Source organism: Sceloporus undulatus, chromosome 1 (genome assembly GCF_019175285.1).
Source record: "Sceloporus undulatus isolate JIND9_A2432 ecotype Alabama chromosome 1, SceUnd_v1.1, whole genome shotgun sequence".
Lineage (NCBI taxonomy): Eukaryota > Metazoa > Chordata > Lepidosauria > Squamata > Phrynosomatidae > Sceloporus > Sceloporus undulatus.
In genome coordinates this window covers 2,831,785-2,852,968 of record NC_056522.1, presented here as the reverse complement: position 1 = coordinate 2,852,968, position 21,184 = coordinate 2,831,785, and the positions used below count along the sequence as shown (strand labels likewise).

The 21,184-nt window shown below is 43.7% G+C and overlaps 2 protein-coding genes across 2 annotated transcripts in view; both read left to right on the top strand.

Moving 5' to 3' along the window:
* LOC121919807 (protein FAM71C-like) overlaps positions 1 to 21,184 on the top strand; it is a 1,121,343-nt gene that overhangs the window by 894,219 nt on the left and 205,940 nt on the right. The gene's annotated exons all lie outside the window — the stretch shown is intronic.
* The window catches only part of SCARA5 (scavenger receptor class A member 5), a 165,979-nt gene continuing 155,542 nt past the window's right edge, over positions 10,748 to 21,184 (top strand). The window contains exons 1-2 of the mRNA XM_042448836.1: positions 10,748 to 11,074; positions 16,298 to 16,417. Coding sequence (XP_042304770.1) covers positions 11,017 to 11,074; positions 16,298 to 16,417 — 178 coding nt within the window. The 5' untranslated portion in view covers positions 10,748 to 11,016. The remainder of the gene's footprint in view (positions 11,075 to 16,297; positions 16,418 to 21,184) is intronic.

The window sequence follows — 21,184 nt, the reverse complement described above, 5'->3', positions numbered from 1 at the left end:
GAGCATGTCCAAAGGGGGGCAACTAAAATGGTGAAGGGTCTGGAAACGACGCCCTATGAGGAATGACTTCGGGAGCTGGGTAAGTTCAGCCTGGAGAAAAGAAGGTTAAGAGGGGATATGATAGCCCTGTTTAAATATTTGAAGGGATGCCATATTGAGGATGGAGCAAGTTTGTTTTCTGCTGCCCAGAGACTAGGACCTGAAGCAATGGATGCAAGCTCCAGGAAAAGAGATTCCACCTCAACCTTCAGAGGAACTTCCTGAAAGTAAGGGTTGTTTGGTAGTGGAAGACACTCCCTCAGAAAGTAGTGGAGTCTCCGTCTTTGGAAGTTTTTTAAAAAGAGGCTGGATGGCCATCTGTCAATGAATGGGGATGCTTTGATTGAGAGTTCCTGCATGGCAGAATGGAGTTGGACTGGATCAGGGCCCTTGAGGTCTCTTCCAACTCTAGGATTCTATGCATCAATCAACTCAAATTTGCAAGAAAAGAGGTTCCACCTAAACACAAGGAAGAGCTTGTTTTGTTTTGTTTTACTCTAAAAGCTATTTGACAAAAGCTGTCTGACAGCTCTGGAGGGTGGTGGACTTCTTTGTACATCTGAACATGACCCCCATGCTCACTTTGGGTTAGGTGGGCATCTTTGAAGAGCGCATTCATCATGGCAGGTGATTAGTTTTCATACTTTTGATAGTCTTGATCTCTTTCTTTTGGTATTCAGTGATCTCTCTTTGCACTTGAAGATCTTCTCTAGTTCCTTCCTAGCTAGAGAGCAGAGCCCCAGCATCCATCTTTTTCCAAGACACTTTCTGGTAGTTCCTCCACATCTCATCCAAATGAGACCCTTCTCCAGTCCATCCCTCACGTTCAATAAAACTGCATCAATAAAAGTATAGTGTCTACATCAAGAGAAGTAATAGTGCCACTCTATTCTGCTCTGGTCAGGCCCCACCTAGAATAAGACTGTGTCCAATTCTGGGCCCCACAATTCAAAAAGGATGTGGAGAAACTGGAGCCATGTGTCTAAAGGAGGGCGACTAAAATGGTGAAGGGCCTGGAAACCATAAAGCCCTATGCGGAGAGACTTAGGGAACTGAGGATGTTTAGCCTGGAGAAGAGAAGGTTAAGAGGTGGTATGACAGCCTTCTTTAAACATTTAAAGGGATGTCATACTGAGGATGGAGCAAGCTTGTTTTCTAGAAAATAGGACATGGAGCAATGGATGAAAGCTACAGAAAAAAGATTCCACCTCAACATTAGGGAGAAATCTCTAGTGGTAAGAGCTGTTTGACAATGGAAGATGCTCCCTTGGAGATTGTGGTGAAGTCTCCTTCCTTAGAGGTCTTCAAGCAGAGGCTGGATGGCCACCTATCAGGGATGCTTTGATTGAGAGTTCCTGCATGGCAGAAGGGGGTTGGACTGGATCAAGGCCCTTGGGATCTCTTCCAGCTCTATGATTCTACGATTCTATGTAGAAATAATGCAGCTTGACATCACTTGAAGTGCTGTGGCTCCATCCTACAGAGTCTTGGGATCTGTAGTTTTCAAGCTGTTTAGCCTGCTCTGCCAAAGAGTGCTGGTGCCTCACAAAACTGCAAATCCCAGGGTTCCATAGCACTGAGCCATGGCAGTTAAAGTGGTGACGAAGTGGATTGTTTCTCCAGTGTGGATGCAATCTCAGAGCCAAGCCTTGAGATTGGCAACTATGGTCTCTACCTGTAACTTTCCAACTTTTAAAAGAGTTACTTTATTTATCCTTCCCGTTTCTGGTCCCTGATGCAACTACCTCTTTAGTAAAATTATAGATTTACTGGGTCAGAAAGACGAGAATTTTCTCTTCCTTTTAATACGAATCTCCATCTAAAGAGCAAAGAGAGACGTTTTGTCCTGCTGTCCGTAGCAATTTTAAAACGAGGAGGAAAAATGGATGGTTTATTTATTAACCTCTTTGCTGAATGCTCCTCCCTGTCATTCTTGGAATTAAAAATGAAAGTTGCTTCAAAGCTCTAAAAATAGGTTGAAAGCACTTTAAAAAACCATAGTGAGTTAGTTAAAAATTAAAAGCAGTTTTCAGACAAATTAAAACCCCGCCTGAGAGAAGTTGGTCCTTGCTTAGAAACTCTGGATCTTTGCCTGCCTCGGTCTGATCTGTCCAGTCAGAGGTTTGGTTGGATGTAATAGTTCAGTTGAAAATGAATGAGAGGTCCAAGCAATTATCCTTCTTCCATCAAACCAATCAGACTGTCTAGTTGCATAGAGTTCCAAGGACCCTTGCAACTCAACACACACACACACACACACACACACACACACTGAAGAATCATATTGCTGGAAAGTTCCACAAGAACAGAGAAGCAGAATAGAGTGGCACTAGGACTTCCCTCAGTCTAGAGTCACTATACAGTACTTCTATTGATGCAGCCTAGAATCGTATTGGCCTTTTTAGCTGCTGTTTGCTCATGTTCAACTTGTGGTCCACTACGATTCCTAGATCCCTTTCACATTTACTATTGTCAGGCCAGGTGTCACCCATCCTATATTGGTACATTTCATTTCTCTGCCCTAAGTGTAGTACCTTACATTTCTCCCTGTTGAAGTTCATTTCACTAGTTTTGGTTCAGCTTTCTAGTCTATTCAGGTACTTTTGAATGTTGATCCTGTCCTCTGGAGTATTAGCTACTCCTCCTAACTTGGTGTAATCCGCAGATTTGATAAGCATGCCTTCTATTCCTTCATCCAAGTCACTGATAAAGATGTTGAATAGCAGACAGAGCCCCACTGGTCACTTCTGTCCCAGATGAAGAAGAGGAGCCATTGCTGAGCACCCTTTGGGTTCGGCCGGTCAACCAATTACACATCCACCTAAGAGTTGCATTGTCCAGCCCACATATTACAAGCTTGTTTGCAAGAATCCCATGGAGGACCTTGTCAAAGGCCTCTTTCCCTGGGATTCCTGTATTAGAAGAGGGAGGCATCTAGGGCCCCTCTTTAAACTGACTCTGCACCGCCACCTTGTGGCTCTCTTCTGTCACTGCTCTCTGTGATATCGTCCTCCAAACAGACAATATGCAGTAGAGCATTTGGGCATTTAGCAAAGTCAGACAAAAACCCACCAAACAGCAGGGACACAGCTAGGATTTTAGGAGGGGGGGGGGGGGTTCCAGACTAAGTGCCACCATTATAATGGGGCTTGGGTGCAGCGGCGCAGCAGCACACACCATTCATTTTTCTAATGGAAGGGGGGGGGGTCCAGACCCCAAGACCTCCCCCCTGCAAACAGTGATACTTTTACTGGCTACTTGAAATGTACAATATATTTGTTGCAAGCTTTTGAAGCCCCACTGGCTTCTTCATCAGGCCAGATGTTACAAACCAAACAGGAAAAAAACTGGAGATGTTAGTAAGATACTTGCATTTTGCTGTTTCTATCCTTATTTAAGATGGTATGGGGAAGGTAAATTTTGCAGGCTGCCTTCTCCTCTTCCTTCTGGCCATGTGGGAAATGGGAGTTTTGCAAAGTCTAGGAAAATTAAAGTCCATCTGCATATCAACAGGACTCTTCTCTTCCAATCCTGTAAAATTTACCTTCCTCATACCATCTTAACTAAGGGCAGAAACAACAAAATGCAGGCATCTTATTAATATCTCTAATTTTTCTCCTGTTTGGTTTGTAACATCTTGCCTGATGAAGAAGAAGCCCATGGAGCTTCCAAAAGCTTGCAACAAGTATATTGTGCATTTCGGGGGGCCAGTAAAGGTATCACTGTTTGGTGGATTTTTGTCCAAACAGACAGGAGAGACAAAGGCTGCATCTACATTGCAGAATTAATACAGTTTGACACCACTTTAACTGCCATGGCTCAATGCTAGGGAATGGCGAGATCTGTAGTTTGAGAAGTGGACTATGTCTCTGGAGACCAAGGTTCAAATAACAGCTGGACCTAGATCAAGTCACACACTCTCAGCCTCAGAGGAAGGCAAAGGCTGATTATGTAGATATGGAGGGCTGACTGTATGTACTTGTGTGTGTGTGTTGGTGTTTGCTGTGTGCCTTCAAGTCATCTCCAACTTATGGCAACCCTAAAGCCATGCATTTTTCTTGACAAGTTCCTTCAGAGGGGGTTTGGTATTGCCTTCATCTGAGGCTGAGAGAGTGTGACTTGCCCAAAAGTTATCCAGTGTGTTTCCATGGCCGAGCGAGAATTCGAACCCTGGTCTCCAGAGTCATAGTCCAACACTCAAACCATTATACCAGCGTTTCCCAAATTTCAATCCACCCAATGATTTGAATTTGAATTCCCAGATGCCCCAGTTCGCTTGGCCAGCAGCCAGACTAAAATATCTGGAGGACCAAAGTTTGGGAACCACTGTAGGATACCATACTGGTTTCTCATATATATATAGTATATCCATCCATCTAAATCCTCCAAAGGAACTGAATCCATCTGTTCCTCTTCTGAGCAACTTTGGGGTGTGTGTGTGTGTGTGTGTATATATATATATATATATATATGAGAGTCAGAAGGAAATCAAGTGGAACAAGAGTCCTTTTTCTGGAGACGAGCAAAACAACTCCCGTGTTGTTTTCCCCTAAAATGGATGTTGGCGTCTCCATCTCTCCATCCATCTAAATCCTCTGAACTTAGGAACTGAAGCCATCTGTTCCTCTTCTGAGCTCCTTTGGTTAATCTGAAAAAGCCCCAGTTGGATACAACAGTTCTCTAAGCCTCTGGGCTTGTCAGAAACAGCACCAACAGGAAACCCCAGACATGGATGTTAATGTTTCTGTCCCAGACATCGTGCCGAGGGGCAAAACACTCGGCGATGTGCGTCGGCTGCGTGGGCAGGGTGCCGGTTATTATCAGCCGGCCTCACTTTCCACTTCCAATAAAGTCCAAGAAGTTGGAGTGATGTGATGGAATGCAAAAGGGATGCAAGGAAGGAGGGCACAGAGTTGTGGGTTGCACATTTGTGGTTGTTAACTGCCCTCAAGTTGATTTCGACCCATGGTGACCCTATAGATGAGACATATCCAAGACCCCCTGTCCTCCACTGCTCTGCTTTGGTCCTGCAAGCCCCTATCCATGACCTCCCTAATAATGTCCATCCATCCATCCATCTAGCATGTGGACTATTTTTCTGCTTCCCTCCACCTTCCCCAGCGTTATTGCTTTTTCCAAAGAGTCCTTCCTTCTCATGATGTGTGCAAAGTACAACAGCCCCAGTTTGGTCATCTTGGCTTCCAGGGAGGTTTTTGCCTTTATCTGCTCTAGGATCCACTTGTTTGTCCGTTTGGATGTGCATGGGATCCTTGGCACTCTTCTCCAGAACCATATCCCAAATGAGTTGATTTCTTTCCTATCATCTTTCTTGACTGCCCAGCTGTCACATCTATCCATGGCAATAGGGAATACATTGGCTTGTATAATTCTGACTTTTGTGCTGAATTGCATGTCTTTGCATTTTAGGATCTTTTCTAGTTCTTTCAGAGCCGCTCTTCCCATTCTTAATTTTCTTCTGAGTTCCTTGCTGCAGTCTCCATTTCTATCCATGTTTGATCCCAGGTATGGTAATTCTTTGACTATTTCTATTTCTTCATTGTCTAGGTTGAACTTGTGAAGGTCCTCAGTGGTCATTATTTTGGTTTTCTTTATGTTCAACTTTAAGCCTGCCTTTGCACTTTCTTCCTTGATCTTTCTTAGTAGTTGTTCAAGATCTGTGAGCTTTTTGCTAGGATTATGGTGTCATCTGCGTATCTTAGATTGTTGATATTCCTTTGTCCTAATTTTCACTCCTTCTTCTTCTGTGTCCAAGCCTGCATTTCTTATACGTGTTCTACATACACGTTAAACAGAAAGGGTGAGAGGATGCAGCCTTGTCTGAGCTCTTTCCCAATTGGGAACCATTCTGTTTCTCCTTGTTCTGTTCTGACAGTTGCCTCTTGTCCCGAGTACAGATTTTTCATCAGGGCTATCAGATGTGTTGGCAGTCCAATGTCTTTAAGGGCCTGCCATGGCATTTCATGATCTATGCAGTCAAACTTGGGATACTGCAATATTCCCTTTCCTGCAGCCGTCCCAAGACAGTTTGCTGCCTGAGGCAGGGGACAAACAGGCTGCCCGCCCTCCCACCCCTCTTCTATTACCTTTAAAGAATTGAACCCAGGCTAGCAAACTGCTTCTTCTTTCAGCATCATTGGTAGGAAAGCATCCTCTACCATGCCTTAGCAATACTTGGAAGAGTTACTCTTTTGGAGTTACTCCCATAGTCATGTTCGCTGGGAGATTCTGGAAGCTGTAACCCCAAAATTAAACTTTCTGAAGCTCCAGATGTTGCTCGTAAATGATCATGCTAGACAGGGGATTCTGGGAGTAGTAGACCAAAACGGTAGCTCTCTCAGGCTCCAGCTGTTGCTTATGAATAGTCATGCTGGCTTGGGGATTCTGGGAGCTGTAATCCAAAAATGTAACTTTCTGGAGCTCCAGATGTCACTCATAAGTGGCCATGCTGGCTGGCTGGGGGATTCTGGGTGATGCAACCCAAAAAATTAATTCTCTCATGTTCCAACTGTTGCCTATCAGTGGCCATGGGGGTCGGGGATTCTGGGAACTTCAGTCCAAATGTATTTCCCAACCTTCCCTATGCTCTGGATGTTGCTTATGAGTAATTCTTTCCCAATGATGTTGTAAGAGCTCCTGACAAATAATGTTTTTTCTCCTTCCGCTCTGCCTCTGGTGCATTCATTAAAACAAGGGAATATTCATGGAATACTTTTGCAAGCGTATTATCTATTCCTTTTGAAAGGTTATGCCTTGCCTGAATTGCTTCAATTAGTGCGCCAGAGAAGGACAGACTGAACCTCCTTGGCTCCGAAAACAGGCATCGTTCTTAAAAGGAATCAGAATAGACAAAGAAGAAAAGGAATATCTGATTTTCAAGGTCTGCAGAGCTGCAATGAAGCTGGGATCCAAAACTCCAGGGAGGAAAAGGTTTTCTTCTTTGGAGGAAGCAGAAATTGGCTGCCTCTGCACTGCAGAAATAACTCGCTTTGACACCACTTCAACTGCCATTACTCAGTGCTATGGAATTCTGGGAATGGTAGATCTGAAGTGTGGATGCAGCCATTCTCAGGATTCCAGAAATGCATTAGCCTGTTGCCAGCAAAAAAGAGCCACAAAAAGTCTGCTCCAGTGTGGAGATCTATGGGAAAGACCCTTCTCTCAGGCTGCGTCTGTGCTGCAGAATTAATGTTGTTGTTTGACACCACTTTAACTACCATGGCTCCATGTAGAGGATGCTGGGATTTGCAATTTTGTGAGATACCTAGCCTTCTCTCTGAGAGTTGTGGTGCCATGGCAAACTACAAATCCCAAGATTCCATAGGATGGAGCCACAACGGCTAAAGTGTTGTCAAACTCCATTAATTATGGAGTGCAGATGCAGCCACTGTGCATGCCTTGCCACTGTGCACAGATTCACATTCAGTTGTGCATTTGGTCGCACATTCAGTGGCCATTCGTTTGTTGTGCGTTTGATTGCACATTCAGTGGCCGTTCATTCCAGTTGTGAGTTTGGTTGCACATTCGGTGGCCGTTTGTTTCAGTTGTGTGTTTGGTGCACATTCAGTGGCCATTCATTCCAATTGTGAGTTTGGTCACACATTCAGTGGCCGTTTGTTTCAGTTGTGCGTTTGGTGCACATTCAGTGGCCATTCATTCCAGTTGTGAGTTTGGTCACACATTCAGTGGCCGTTCGTTTCAGTTGTGCGTTTGGTGCACATTCAGTGGCCATTCATGCCAGTTGTGCATTTGGTCGCACATTCAGTGGCCGCTCATTCCAGTTGTGCGTTTGGTCGCACATTCAGTGGCCGTTCGTTTCAGTTGTGCATTTGGTACACATTCAGTGGCTATCCAATGCACAGCAAATTCATCACATGAACTCCACATGCCAAGAGCTATGCTTTCAGCCCTAACAGAGGATCCCAACCTATATATTTCTTGTTTCAGCATTGTCTGTCTGGTTGCACACAGCTCCTCTGCCTCATGCAATGTGAGAGGCAGACCCTCCCTCAACAACAGGGTTCAGGGAACGGGGCCAAAATCCCCCCCCCATGGATTGGAGAACCGAGAGATAAACACAGCTGTGCCTTTGGCAGTGTGGGAATGTCCAGCCCCTTCACCCATCTGCTAAGGGAGGCTGCGTTCAGAGATGGAGATGGAAAGTGCTCAGAGGACTTTTTCACACGGAGGAATGTATCACTGTCCTGAAAGAAGAAGAAGGGGGGGCAATCCAAAAATGCAAGAAATTACGTAGTAGCTTATCACACACATAGACCAACACAGCATCCATCTGAAAGAGAAAGCAGGGCAAATGCAAATTAACTTACCACATTAGTACATACCCATTGGCTTCTTGATTTCGAATTAGCGTCTTTGCACATGCGCAGGGAGGACAGGATCTCATGGCCAAACTGGAGATGCATTTCATACTAAGGCAGATGCGAATTGACTGTGAATTCACAGTGGAAAAGGACTTATAAATTCAATATTTTTCCAAATTCAGCGATTTCTGGGATGTCTCACGATTGCGTTTGGATTGCGTGCTGTTTATGTGCGACGTCATTTGAAAATCTTTTGTGAAATTACATGAAATACCTTGGATGACCCCGGGTTAACCTTTGGTTCACCTTCCAATTTTCCCTGGGTGATAAAGTCCATAGAAGAGATGGAGGGAAGGTTTGTGATGACAGTCTGACCCCCAAATTTGGAACCAGGGCTCAAATCCACTCCGGATAACCGAAGATGTGGTGATAAAAGAAGCAATCGTAAAATGGGCACAAACCTTAAGCAGAATCTACAATGAAGCCAGTGGGGGAAATGTGGGACGTAAGGCTAAAATATACCTTGAGCTATATGACTTAAGGGGAAATTACTATAAAATGCAGAACAAGTAGCACTTGACACCAACCAAAATAGCCAAAATGCATAAGGGAGTGTCGTAAGTGAAAAACAGATTTTGCATTTTTAAAGAGATACCTATCCCCACAGATTTTGGAATAATCACCGAACGATAGGCTAGGATCCCGTTGGAGTCAGGATCCTAGAATCATAGAGTTGGAAGAGACCCCAAGAAGGGCCCTGATCCACTCCAACCCCATTCTGCCATGCAGGAACTCTCAATCAAAGCATCCCTGACAGATGGCCATCCTGCCTTTGCTCAGGGACGTAGCCAAGGGGGGGATCTTGGAGTCTGGACCCCCCCTTCCAATAGAAAAATGAATGGTGTGTGCTGCTGCGCCGCTGCACCCAAGCCCCATTATAATGGTGGCACTTAGTCTGGACCCCCTCCCCTTCCTAAAATCCTAGCTGCGTCCCTGCTTTGCTTAAAGCTATTACATAACTGCAATCTCAGTGACGAAGACATTGAAATAGTTTGAGATTTTCCATACTTTGGCTCAGCCATTAATCAAAATGGAAACTGGAGTTAAGAAATCGGAAGGAGTGCTTTGATTGTGAGTTCCTGCATGGCAGAAAGGGGTTGGACCTGATGGATCCTTAGATTGTATGCCTCTGGCAGCATTTAAGGTTGTGAATTGATTGTATCTGTAAAGTGCCATGTAAACTTATGGTGCAGTTGTTATTATTATTAATTATTAACATTTATTTATAGAGCACCGTTTGCATAGCGCTTTACACAGTAAGGATCAAATAAAATATGGGAGGAGGAGAATAAAAACTTGCCAAGCAGCGTACAATCTAAAACAACAACATTATATGATTAAAATATCTCTAAAATAGTACTAACTAATATAACATAAAGACAAAGTCAGCAGCAGGAATGCCTCCCTAAACAAAAGGACCTTCAATTCGTCCTTAAAATTAGCCAAGGAAGCAATAGTTCTTAATTATGTGGATAATAATAATAATAACAATATAATAGTAAAATAATAAAATAAGAAATAGAATAAAATAGAATAATACTAACATAACAATGTATTAATATTTAAATAGTATAATAAAATAACAATAAATATAATATAATAATAAAATAGAACAACACAAAAATAATATAATAATGATATATAAATAATATAATAAAATAATAATAATAAATATAATATAGTAATATAATAATAAAATAGAACAACAATACTAACATAACACTATAATAATAATATATAAATAATATAATAATAAATTAAAATAATAAAATTATTATTATAATAAAATAATAAAAATAATAAAAGAATAATAAATATATTATAATAATATAATAATAAAAAGAACAACAACACTAACATAATATAATAATATATAAATAATAAAATAAATAATAAAATAATAAAATAAAATAATTATTATTATAATAAAATAGAACAACATTATCATAACAATATAATAATAATATATAAATAAAATAATAAAATACAACAACAACAACAACAACGAAGGCAACGACAAGGACAGCAATAACAATCATGGCCCTTGGGGTCTCTTCCAACTCTCTTCCTCCACCAAAAGATGCTGCTCCTGGGGCTGCATTCCCAAAGGCCGCCACCAGGGGGCGGGCCTCTCTATGCCTTTTCCTGCAGCCCGCAGCGTCCCGCAAACTTTTCCAAACAGAAACTTTTAGCAAAGCCTTTCCAGGGCTATTTCTGCAGAAGCACAGATACATTCCCCCCAAGTCCTCCCTTTGCAGCTGGCCTTGCCTCCGAGGCTGCCTCGCAGTCCCTCCCACTCCATCCCCAGACCTTGCTCAGCCTCAGCTTTGCTTGCTGGAGAGCTCCTGGCTGCAGAACTGGGAAGAGCCAAGGGGTCCTTGGGGGCACTTGGCATCTCCCTTGCCTCCTCGAGAGTAGGGGCCCTGCAAGAGCCTCTCCAGGGGATCATTCAAGGAAGGCTGGAAGCTCTGCCTCGCCTTGGAAGTAATTTGGGAAACCAAACCAAAAGTTTGATTTAATTTAATTTTTTAATTTTTGCAAAAGTTATTTTTAATAAGTTACTTTTGCTCCTTCTACGATGCTTGGAACCAGGTCTAAAGCCATTTGGAGCAGCCAAGCCTCTCAGCCACCTTCAGGTGAGTAACTTAGGTCTTGGGTGCATCTGCACTGCAGAATTAAAGCAGTTTGGCACCGCTTTAACCGCCATGGCTCCATCCTTCACAATTTCTAGTTCGGTGTAGTCCCAGAGAAAGCTAAATAGTTCACAAAACTACAGCATTGCATAGCTTTTAGCCATGGCTGTCAAAGCAGTGTCAAACTGCATTGATTCTGTAGTGCAGATGCAGCCCTTTCTCATTCATCCGAAGACTGAGATGTCCAGGGAAGATGCTTTTGCTGGCTGGCATTTGGGCAGCACTTGGGAGGCGAAAATTAAAGCTACTTTTGGGAATTAACAGGGGCACAAATTTGGACTGCAACTCCCATGTTGTTGGTGGTGGGGAATTTGGAGAGTTGCAGTTGAAAAGGTGGCCCCCAGAATGACCAGACTGTGTCGGCCACCAGCTTTCTTTCCCTTAGCCTCAGTTTTCCTGTCTTTGAAAATGTGGGCTAGAAAATGCAACTGTTATGTGGATATGTACTTGGTTGACTGACCAAACTCAAAGGATGCTCAGCAATGGCTTCTTGTCTTCGTCCTGGAGAGAAGTGACCAGTGGGGCGTCCAGTGGGGCTGTGTCCTGGGCCCAGGGCTATTCAACATCTTAATCAATGGCTTGGAGAACAGAATTAGGGGCATACTTATAAAATTTGCAGATGACACCAAATTAGGAGGAGTAGCTGACACCCCAGAGGACAGGTTCAAGATTCAAAATGACCTGAATAGACTAGAAAGCCGGGCCAAAGCTAACAAAATGGATTTCAACATGGAGAAATGTAAGGTAATGCACTTAGGCTGGAAAAATGAAATGCACAGATATAGGATTATGGGGGACACCTGGCTGAACGAGAGACTTATCTGTGTGAAAGGGATCTGGGAGTCCAAGTAGAGCACAAGTTGAACATGAGTCCTTTCACGCGAAGTTTCATTCAGCCAGGTGTCCCCCAGGATCCTATATCTCTGCATTTCATTTTTCTGCCCAAAGTGCAGAACCTTACATTTCTCCGTGTTGAATTTCATTTTGTTAGCTCTGGCCCAACTTCCTAGTCTATTCAGGTCATTTTGAACCTTGATCCTGTCCTCTGGAGTATTAGCTACTCCTCCTAATTTGGTGTCATCTGCAAATTTGATGAGTATGCCCCCAATTCTGTCATCCAAGTCAGTGATAAAAATGTTGAATAGCTGAGATGTCTCAGCTCAGAGGGGAGAAGATGGAAGGACGCACTGGGTTTCCCTTCCCCTCGGAGCCCAGACCAACTACATTTTCATCATCATCATCATCATCATCATCATCATCATCATCATCATCATTATTTTTATTTCCTGCCTTCTCCCCAAATGGGACACAAAGCAGCTTGCATATTTTTTTTTTTTAAAAACCACCCAATTAAAAGCATACAAAAGTAGGCTTTAAATGGAATTAATCACCTGAATCATTTCCTGGGACTTGACAGTCGGTAGGAGGTTTGGGATTGAAAGTGATGCGTGCTTTTACAGGATGTGTGTTTTAACTGATGTTGTGCTTGGTGTATGTTGTGTGTTAATTTTTTGTTGTCCTCCACCTCAATGCAATGGTGGAAAGGTATGAAGACAGTTTGGATTGTGTCTTCCTGCATGGCAGAATGGGGTTGGGTTGGATGACCTTTGGGGTCTCTTCCAACTCTAGGATTTGGGTAGTTGATAAAAATTATTATTATTATTATTATTATTAAGCAGCATGCCCCTGGTCGGGTGGAGCGAAGACACAGATCTGTGTAAAGCAAGAGTTAATCTCTGCCTGCTTGATGCAAAATTTCTACCACCTTCTACTTCACCAACAGGTTTCTGTTCTCTGGTTGGCACAAGGTTTCAGCAGAAAATCCAGTCCTTCTTACATAGCTTTGCACTTAACTCTGGAAAACTGACCCTGAGGAATCTGCATGCTTCGGGTGCCAGACAGGTCTTGGCTTTGCTCTGTTGGTCATGAGAAACAGAGGGCTAAAAAGAAGCAGCCAAGGCTGACCATTTTAATGGGGCGACGGTGGAGCTGGACGGATCAGAGAGGCAGCCCACTCCCGGCCAAGGTGGCGCGTGGGTTGAAATTTCAAAGGTTTGGGGGATGAAAGGAAGGCTTTAGAGATTAAAGGTGGGAGTAGAAGGAGAGGAAGAAGGAAGGGTCCCCTTTCATCTCTGACGCCAGGCCCAAGATGGATTGGGCATCTCTTTAAAAGAGGTGCCATAGAATCATAGAATTGGAAGAGACCCCAAGGGCCATCCAGTCCAACCCCATTCTGCCATGCAGGAACTCTCAGTCAAAGCACACTTGACAGATGGCCATCCAGCCTCTGTTTAAAACCCTCCAAAGAAGAAACTCCACCACACTCCAAGGGAAAGCGTTCCACTGTGGAACATCTCTCACTGACAGGAAGCTCCTCCTAATGTTGAGGTGGAATCTCTTTTCCTGCAGCTTGCATCCATTGCGCCATCTCCTGTTCTCTGGAGCAGCAGAAAACAAGCTTATTCCCTCCTCAATATGACACCCCTTCAAATACCTAAACAGGGCTATCATGTCACTCCTTCATTGTATCTTCTCCAGGCTAAACATACCCAACTCCCTTGGCTTCCTTTAGATGAAAAAGAAGGCATGATGGACCTTAGCAATCTGAACCTTTGTTTGGATGCAGAGAAGAAATTATTATATACTTTGCTTAATTGCTAGTATTAAGATTAAGTTGGACAAAATGGAAGGCTGACGTTTTTGGACCACAGGACCCAGAATCCCCAGCTCAGCTTGAATTCAATCCATCTATGTTCTTCATCCTGGAGAAAAGTGACCAGTGGGGAGTCTAATGGGGTTCTGTCCTGGGCCTAGTGCTATTCAACATCTTTATCAATGATGAAAGAACAGGGGACATGCTTATCAAATTTGCAGATGACATCAAACTAAGAGGAATAGCTAATACCCCAGAAGAGAGGATCAAAATTCAAAATGGCCTTAATTGATAGAAAGCTGGGCCAAAGCCAAGAAAATGAAATTCAACACAGAGAAATGTAAGGTACTGTATTTATGCAGGAAAAATGAAATGCACAAGTATAGAATGGGGGACACTATCTTAAGAACAGTACATCTGAAAGGGATCTGGGAGTCCTAGTAGACCACTAGTTGAATAAGAGTCAACAGTGTGATGCAGCAGCTAAAAAGGCCAATGTGATTCTTGGTTGCATCAATAGAAGTATAGTGTCTATCAAGAGAAGTAATAGTGCCACGAAATTTGCTTTGGTCAGGCATCACCTCACCTGGAATAATACTGTGTCCAGTTCTGGGCCCTCCCCTATATGCCGGGTTCCATTCTGGAACACCCCCCCCCCCCCACACACACACACAGCGTATGGGGGGGAAATTGTACATTCAAACCCCATTAGTTTCAATGTGGGGGCTTTTCTGTGTTCAGTGCGGCGCATGCACCACGGGTGCACACACCATTTATTTCCCAGAGGCTTAACCTTCCACTATAAGGTTAAAGCCGCATATAACGCACCTGTGTATGGCGGGCACAGTTAATAAAATAATAATTATGCTGTGTCCAGTTCTGGGCACCACAATTCAAGAAGGATGTTGAGAATCTGGAGCATGTCCAGAGGAGGGCCACCAAAATGGTGAAGGGTGTGGAAACCATGAAGCCCTAGGAGGAGAGACTGAGGGAGCAGGGAATGTTTAGCCTGGAGGAGAGGAAGTTAAGAGAAGCATAGACATGTTTAAATATTTGAAGAGGTGTCACATTGAGGAGGGAGCAAGCTTGTTTTCTGCTGCTCCAGAGACTGGGCCACAGAGCAATGGATGCAAACTGCAGGAAAAGAGATTCCAGCTCAACATTAGGAGGAACTTCCTGACAGTAAGAGCTTTTTCGCAGTGCCTTGGAGGATGGTGGAGTCTCCTTCTTTGGAGGTCTTTAAATAGAGGGTGGATGACCATCTGTTGGGGGTGCTTTGACTGAGAGTTCCTGCATGGCAGAATGGGGTTGGACTGGATGGCCCTTGGGGTCTCTTACAACTCAAAGGTTCTCTCATCCTTTTCTCCTCTGAGCTCTGCCCAGTCAAAATGCTCCTTAGGACACTGGAATCTCTCTTTTTCATGCGTATTTCCCCTTCTCTCCCTTCCATCTTTTTTCTGTTTCCCCAATCCAAATACATTGAAGTACATTAATTAAAGTGCTCTCTCAAGATAGATTCATCGACAGTACTTAAAGTGCTCCATGCAAGTACCAATAATGGGACTTCTCTTTGGGTTCAAAGGATGAACACTTTTCTAGGCTGCAGATGTTGGTTGACTCTCTTCACTGATTTTCTGCCCCTTTCAGGATGCTTTAAAATCTTTTTAGAGGCCAAGGCTGCATCTTCCTTGCAGAACTAACACACTTCAACACTGCTTTAACTGCTACTGTCTATGCTATGGAATTCTGGGACTGGTAGTTTGGGGACTACTATTTAGCAGCAATTCGAACCCAGGTCTCAGAGAGTCCTAGTCCAACACTTAAAATGCTTGCTTTGCATTGGCAGGCCAGGACATTTTTATTTAAGCCGGCATTAGATATATAATTCATATCAGGTGGGAGTTTTTTACAGTGGAGGCAGATTTTAGCTATGTTTTGAACTTTGGTATATTTTTATATGATTTTATATTTTGTGTAGATGATTTTAGTTGTTTTGAATTTTACTGAGATTTTAAAATGATTTTATCTGGAAGCTGCCTTGGGTCCCTCCTGGGAGAAAGGTGGCATACAAATGAAAACAAACAAACAATAAATAAGTAAATAAAAACCACTGCACCATGCTGACTCTAAAAACATGCAGCCCTGTCCCAGTTTTCTTGACCAAATATATCCTGAGAAGGTTTGCCAGTGCCTTCCTGAGGCTCAGAGAGTGAGACTTGTCCAAGATCACTCAGTGGGTTTCTGTGGCTGACCAGGGATTCGAACCCAGGACTCTCAGAGTCGTAGTCCTACACTCAAACCCTGGCTTTCAGTAAACTTTTATTCAGAACAAGTTTCCCATTAGAAGATGGGGGAATGTGACTTGCCCAGGATCACCCAGCGGGTTTCCATGGTTGAGCAGGGTTTCGAACCTAGGTCTCATGGTCCAACACTCAGACAGCTACACTTGTGACCCAGTAAGTTTCTGCCCCATCACTTGTTCCTCACTAGTTCCTCCTGTATTATGCCTGCAGGCCAAGAGATGGAGAACAAAGCCATGTACCTACACACCTTCAGTGAGAAGGAGAACGGATCCATTTTTGAAGAACCATTTGATGAGAAAAACCTCTCCAAGATGAATCTCTGTGATGATGGTAAGGGTTGCGAGGGGATGTCTGACTCTCAGACCTGCAGAACCCCTGCTTCTATTATGGTGAGCCAGTTGGTCACTCCTGTAGCGAGTTCAGGTTCTGTCATTGGGCAGATGGGTGTGGAGTATTCATTCGCATCCTGGACAAATGTTAGCAGGTGGTCCTAACCTTAGCAGGTGGTTCTAGGCATGAGGTATCAATAGCGGTATGCAGGGGATGTGGATCACATTGGGTGACACCTCATGGGGGGGGGGGTCCCATAGAATCCTAGAGTTGGAAGAGACCCTAAGGACCGTCCACTCCAACCCCATTCTGCCCTGCAGGAAATCACAATCAAAGCATCCCCGACAGATGGCCATCCAGCTTCTGCTTAATGACCCCCAAAGAAGGAGACTCCATCACTCTCCATTGAGGGAGTGTGTTCCACTGTCAAACAGCCCTTTCTGTAAGGAAGTTCCTCCTAATGTTGAGCTGGAATTTCTTTTCCTGCAGTTTGCATCCATTGTTCCATTGCGTCCTATTCTCTGGAGCAGCAGAAAACAAGCTTGCTCCATCTTCAATGTGACACCCCTTCAAATACCTAAAGAGGGCTATCATATCACCTCTTAACCTTTTCTTCTCCAGGCCAAACATCCCCAGGCATGGTTTCCAGGCCCTTCACCGTTTTAGTCTCCCTCCTCTGGACACATGGCTCCAGTTTCTCCACATCCTTTTTGAATTTTAATGCCCAGAACTGGACACAGTATTCCAGGTGGGGCCTGACCAAAGCAGAATAGAGTAGCACTATGGCTTCCCTTGATCTAGACACTATCCTTCTATAGACCTTGATGCATTGGTGGAAAGAGATACCTTCTGCATCTGGGAGCTTAGGGAGCTGGGCAGAGAAGAAAGTCTTTTCCCTTTCCTGTCATCCAGCAGCTCCTCCAGACCTGGAAAAGGATGTTGAAGAGAGATGGAGGAGTGTGGGTTAAAAATGATCTGCACTGGTCAGGGATATTTGGTACACCGCTGTCTAGGCAGGAGTCTTTTCATATTGCTCAGGCAGGAGATTTAACTGCTGCTGACCTGACACCCTTAACAGGACCAACTGAAGCTATTTTTATGCTCTCAGGCATTGGAGCTTTTGCTGGTTGTGTACTCCTGTTCTTTGCTACCTCTGAGCCTTGATGAGTAGGGTTTTGATTTTTGATTTTATAGTATGTTTGATTTTAAATTTTTGGACCTGCTGTGGACACGATGAAGCAGACTTTAAAAAATCAGCCTGGAGATGCCCATACCTTCAAGTGTCCTGCTTTGGCAGGGACACTTCTGCCTGATCCTCTGCTGTCCCACTTTTCAGCTCCTTTTAAAGTTCCCTGGTTTCTCTAGCTTCCTCCCTTCCTCCTCAGCTCAGATGCATTGCTAAAAACTGAGTTCAGAATTCAAAAGTAGTTCTCATTCAGTTAACTCGACAATAGGAAGAGGAGATGTTCTGCATCATTTATCCTTGTCCTAAGCCAAGACTGTCGTGCATCTTGAGTCAATGTCTGATTTTCCCATGAAGAAATTTTCGAGATAAAGTAAGGCTACGAAGCCCTGTGATCCTCCCTTGCCAAAACCCAACAGCTTTTCCTGTTCTTTCCATCACCACTGATTTGTTGGTAACTGCCTTCGAGTCGATCGGGACGCATGGCATGACATCTCCAAGACCCCCCTCTGTCCTTCACTTCTCTGCCCAACTCCTGCAAACTCATACTCAAAGTGGTCTCTTGAATAGAGTCCATCCATCTTGCATGAGGCCTTTCTACTTCCCTCTACCTTTCCTAGCATTACTGTTCTTTCCAGTGATTCATGTCTTCTCATGATGTAGCCAAAGTATGACAACCTGAGTTTTGTCATCTTGGCTTCTTTCTGGCTTGATCTGCTCCAGGACCCATTTCTTTGTCCTTTTGGCTGTCCATGGGATCCTCAGCACTCTTCTCCAGCCCCACATCTCAAATGAATGGATTTTCTTCCTATCATCTTTCTTAAGTGTCCAACTCTCACATCCATACATGGTAATAGGGAATACAATACACAATTCTTACTTTTGTGCTCGGTTGCATATCCTTGCATTTAGGATCTTCTCTAGTTCTTTCATGGCTGTCCTTCCCATTCTTAATCTTCTTCTGATTTCCTGGGAACAGTCCCCGTTCCAATCAGTGTTTGATCCCAGGTATGGAAACTCTTTTACTATTTCTATTTCTTCGTTGTCGAATTTGTGTAGGTTCCCTGTGGTCTTTATTTTGGTTTTCTTTATGTTCAATAGTAAGCCTGCCTTTGCACGTTCTTCCTTGACCTTTCTTAGTACTGTAGTTGTTCCAGGTCTTTGAGGTTTTGTGCTAGTACTGTGGTGTCATCTGCATATCTTAGATTGGTGATATTCCTTCCCCCTATTTTCACTCCTCCTTCTTCTGTGTCCAATCCTGCTTTCCTTACACTATGTTCTGCATATAAGTTGGACAAGTAGAGAGGATAAGATGCAGCCTTGTCTAACTCCTTTGCCAATTGGTGCTGCTGCTTAAATCTTCTTTTAAAAATATGGGTTCCTCTTTGCCAAGCAATTCGAGATCTGGCAGGGAATCCCAGCCAACCAGGGATCCTTACCAATTAGGGATCCTGCAAGCGATCTCAATTAATCAGGGATTCTGCATAGAATTCAGCTGTAGTTTGGAATGGAGATGTGAGGACTGAGCAGTTTGCAGAGTTTTCTGGGCCCATGGGAATATTGCAATCTTGTTGGTGTTCCTGTTGCTAGTAAGTAAAACACATGTCCCTTCTCCCCGCCTTAAAATGAGGTATTTTTTTGTCCAGCACAGCTGCCGAAATCTAAGAAAGGGAGTGGTTAGTTTTGGGAAATCTGAGCCAATTTCCTTCATGCTCCTCAAGAGCCTGATATAAGTGTTAATAATGTCCACTTTGCAAAAAAATAATGTAGCAACTGTCCTCATGATGAAACCCCCGTTTCCATCTGTTTGGCTGGTGACGCCGTATTAAAGATTGCAAACTGACAATAAAAATATGCTGATAATGAATTACATACTGACCTCCAGTCAGAAGAGGCAGCAAATGCTGGAGGCATCAGTTTAGCAGTGTTGCCAACAAGCCTCGAAGATAATTCCCCAAATGTTTGGCCCAAAACTCCCCAAATCCCCCCATATCTCACCAAATATTCAGTCAAAATCCCCCCAAAGTCCCCATAATGTTAATATGGCAATAAAACGTAGCCCTCATTGAATAAAAATAATTGGAACTTATTTCAACTCTCAAAATTACCATTAAAACCAACCAAAGAATCTTTCAGTCTTTCTAATACTTTTAAGATGCTTATTTTGACATGAAGGGGGTCCAGGGAGCTTTGTGCCAAATAGAAACATGTTCAGCTGCAACCGCACTGCAGAAATAATCCAGTTTGACACCCCTTTAATTGCCCTGGCTGAGTGCTAGGGAATCCTGGGAATTCTAGTTTTCGGAGACATTTAACCTTCTCCCTCAGCAAACTCTGGTGTGACAAACTACAATTCCCCGGATTTCATAGCACTGGGCCATGGCAGTTAAAATGGTATGAAACTGGATTGTCTCTGGAGTGAAGATGCAGCCTGAGTTGGGTCCAAGACACACTGCAGAAATAATCAAGTTTGAGACTGCTTTAGCTGCCCTGGCTCAGTGCTAGGGAACCCTGGGAAGTGTAGTTTTGTGAAAAAGAGCTCTGGTGTCACAATGAACTACAATTCCCATGCATCTGAGGAAGTACGCTTAAGTCTAGGAAAGCTAGACTTAAGAGGGAGTCGGGGGCTGAGAGAGAGAGAGAGAGAGCGCTTCCTGAGGGCGGGGGCGGCGACCACGTGACACTGCCAAGGGTTGGTTGCTCTCTCTGTAGCCCCCCAGCCTCGCTCTCAGCGTCAGGGCTGGAGCTGAAATGGGCAAAAGTCACCAAAAACGCACGGAAATAGAGCCAGGCACCAAAATCACACCAAAAGCTCTGAAAAGTCCCCGTTTTCGTATGAAAGTCACCCCATTGGCAACACTGCTTTACCCCTTAAAAATGCATACTTTAAAAGCCCTGTGTTTTCTCCATAGATTTAAGCAAAAGGATGATGTCAGGAACAGGGTTTTATTGTTTGAGAATCCGGCTGTAGCTCTTCACAAATCACATTGCAGCCAATTGAACCGATTGCCCTTTGCTTACGTCCACCGCACCTCTCTTAATTCTTAATCCTCTGGAGAGAGAAAACGTTTTATTTCTGTGGTAAAGGTGGAAACCTGAGAATTGGCTTGAGATGACTTTGGTTAGATGTTGGGTGAAGGATTGCCAATTGAGGATCATCCCAGGCCTTGAGGTTTCCTGGGCAAAACCTGAGACTAAGGGGCTGGTAATGGCATGAAGTGTTTGGCATTAAGTACCAACCACAGTTGCTCACAGCTTCTCATTCAAACATACAAGACCATACTTTTCCTTTGTGAAGTCAAAGGCTTTCATGACCAGCATCCATAGTTTTTTGTGGGTTTTTCAGGCTCTGTGGCCATGTTCTCTCTAGCCTGGAGAAAAGAAGGTTAAGAGGTGATATGATAGCCCTAGGGTTGCCATAAGGCAGGACCTCCAAACTGGGACAAATGTAGGACCACATTTTCAAATGTAGGACATGTTTTTAAAAAATGGAGGACACATGAAAAATTTGATAATTTTTTAAAAATGTTAATATAAATGCATGTTTCTTAGGCATGCTCAAAATGGAGGACATTTTGGCATTA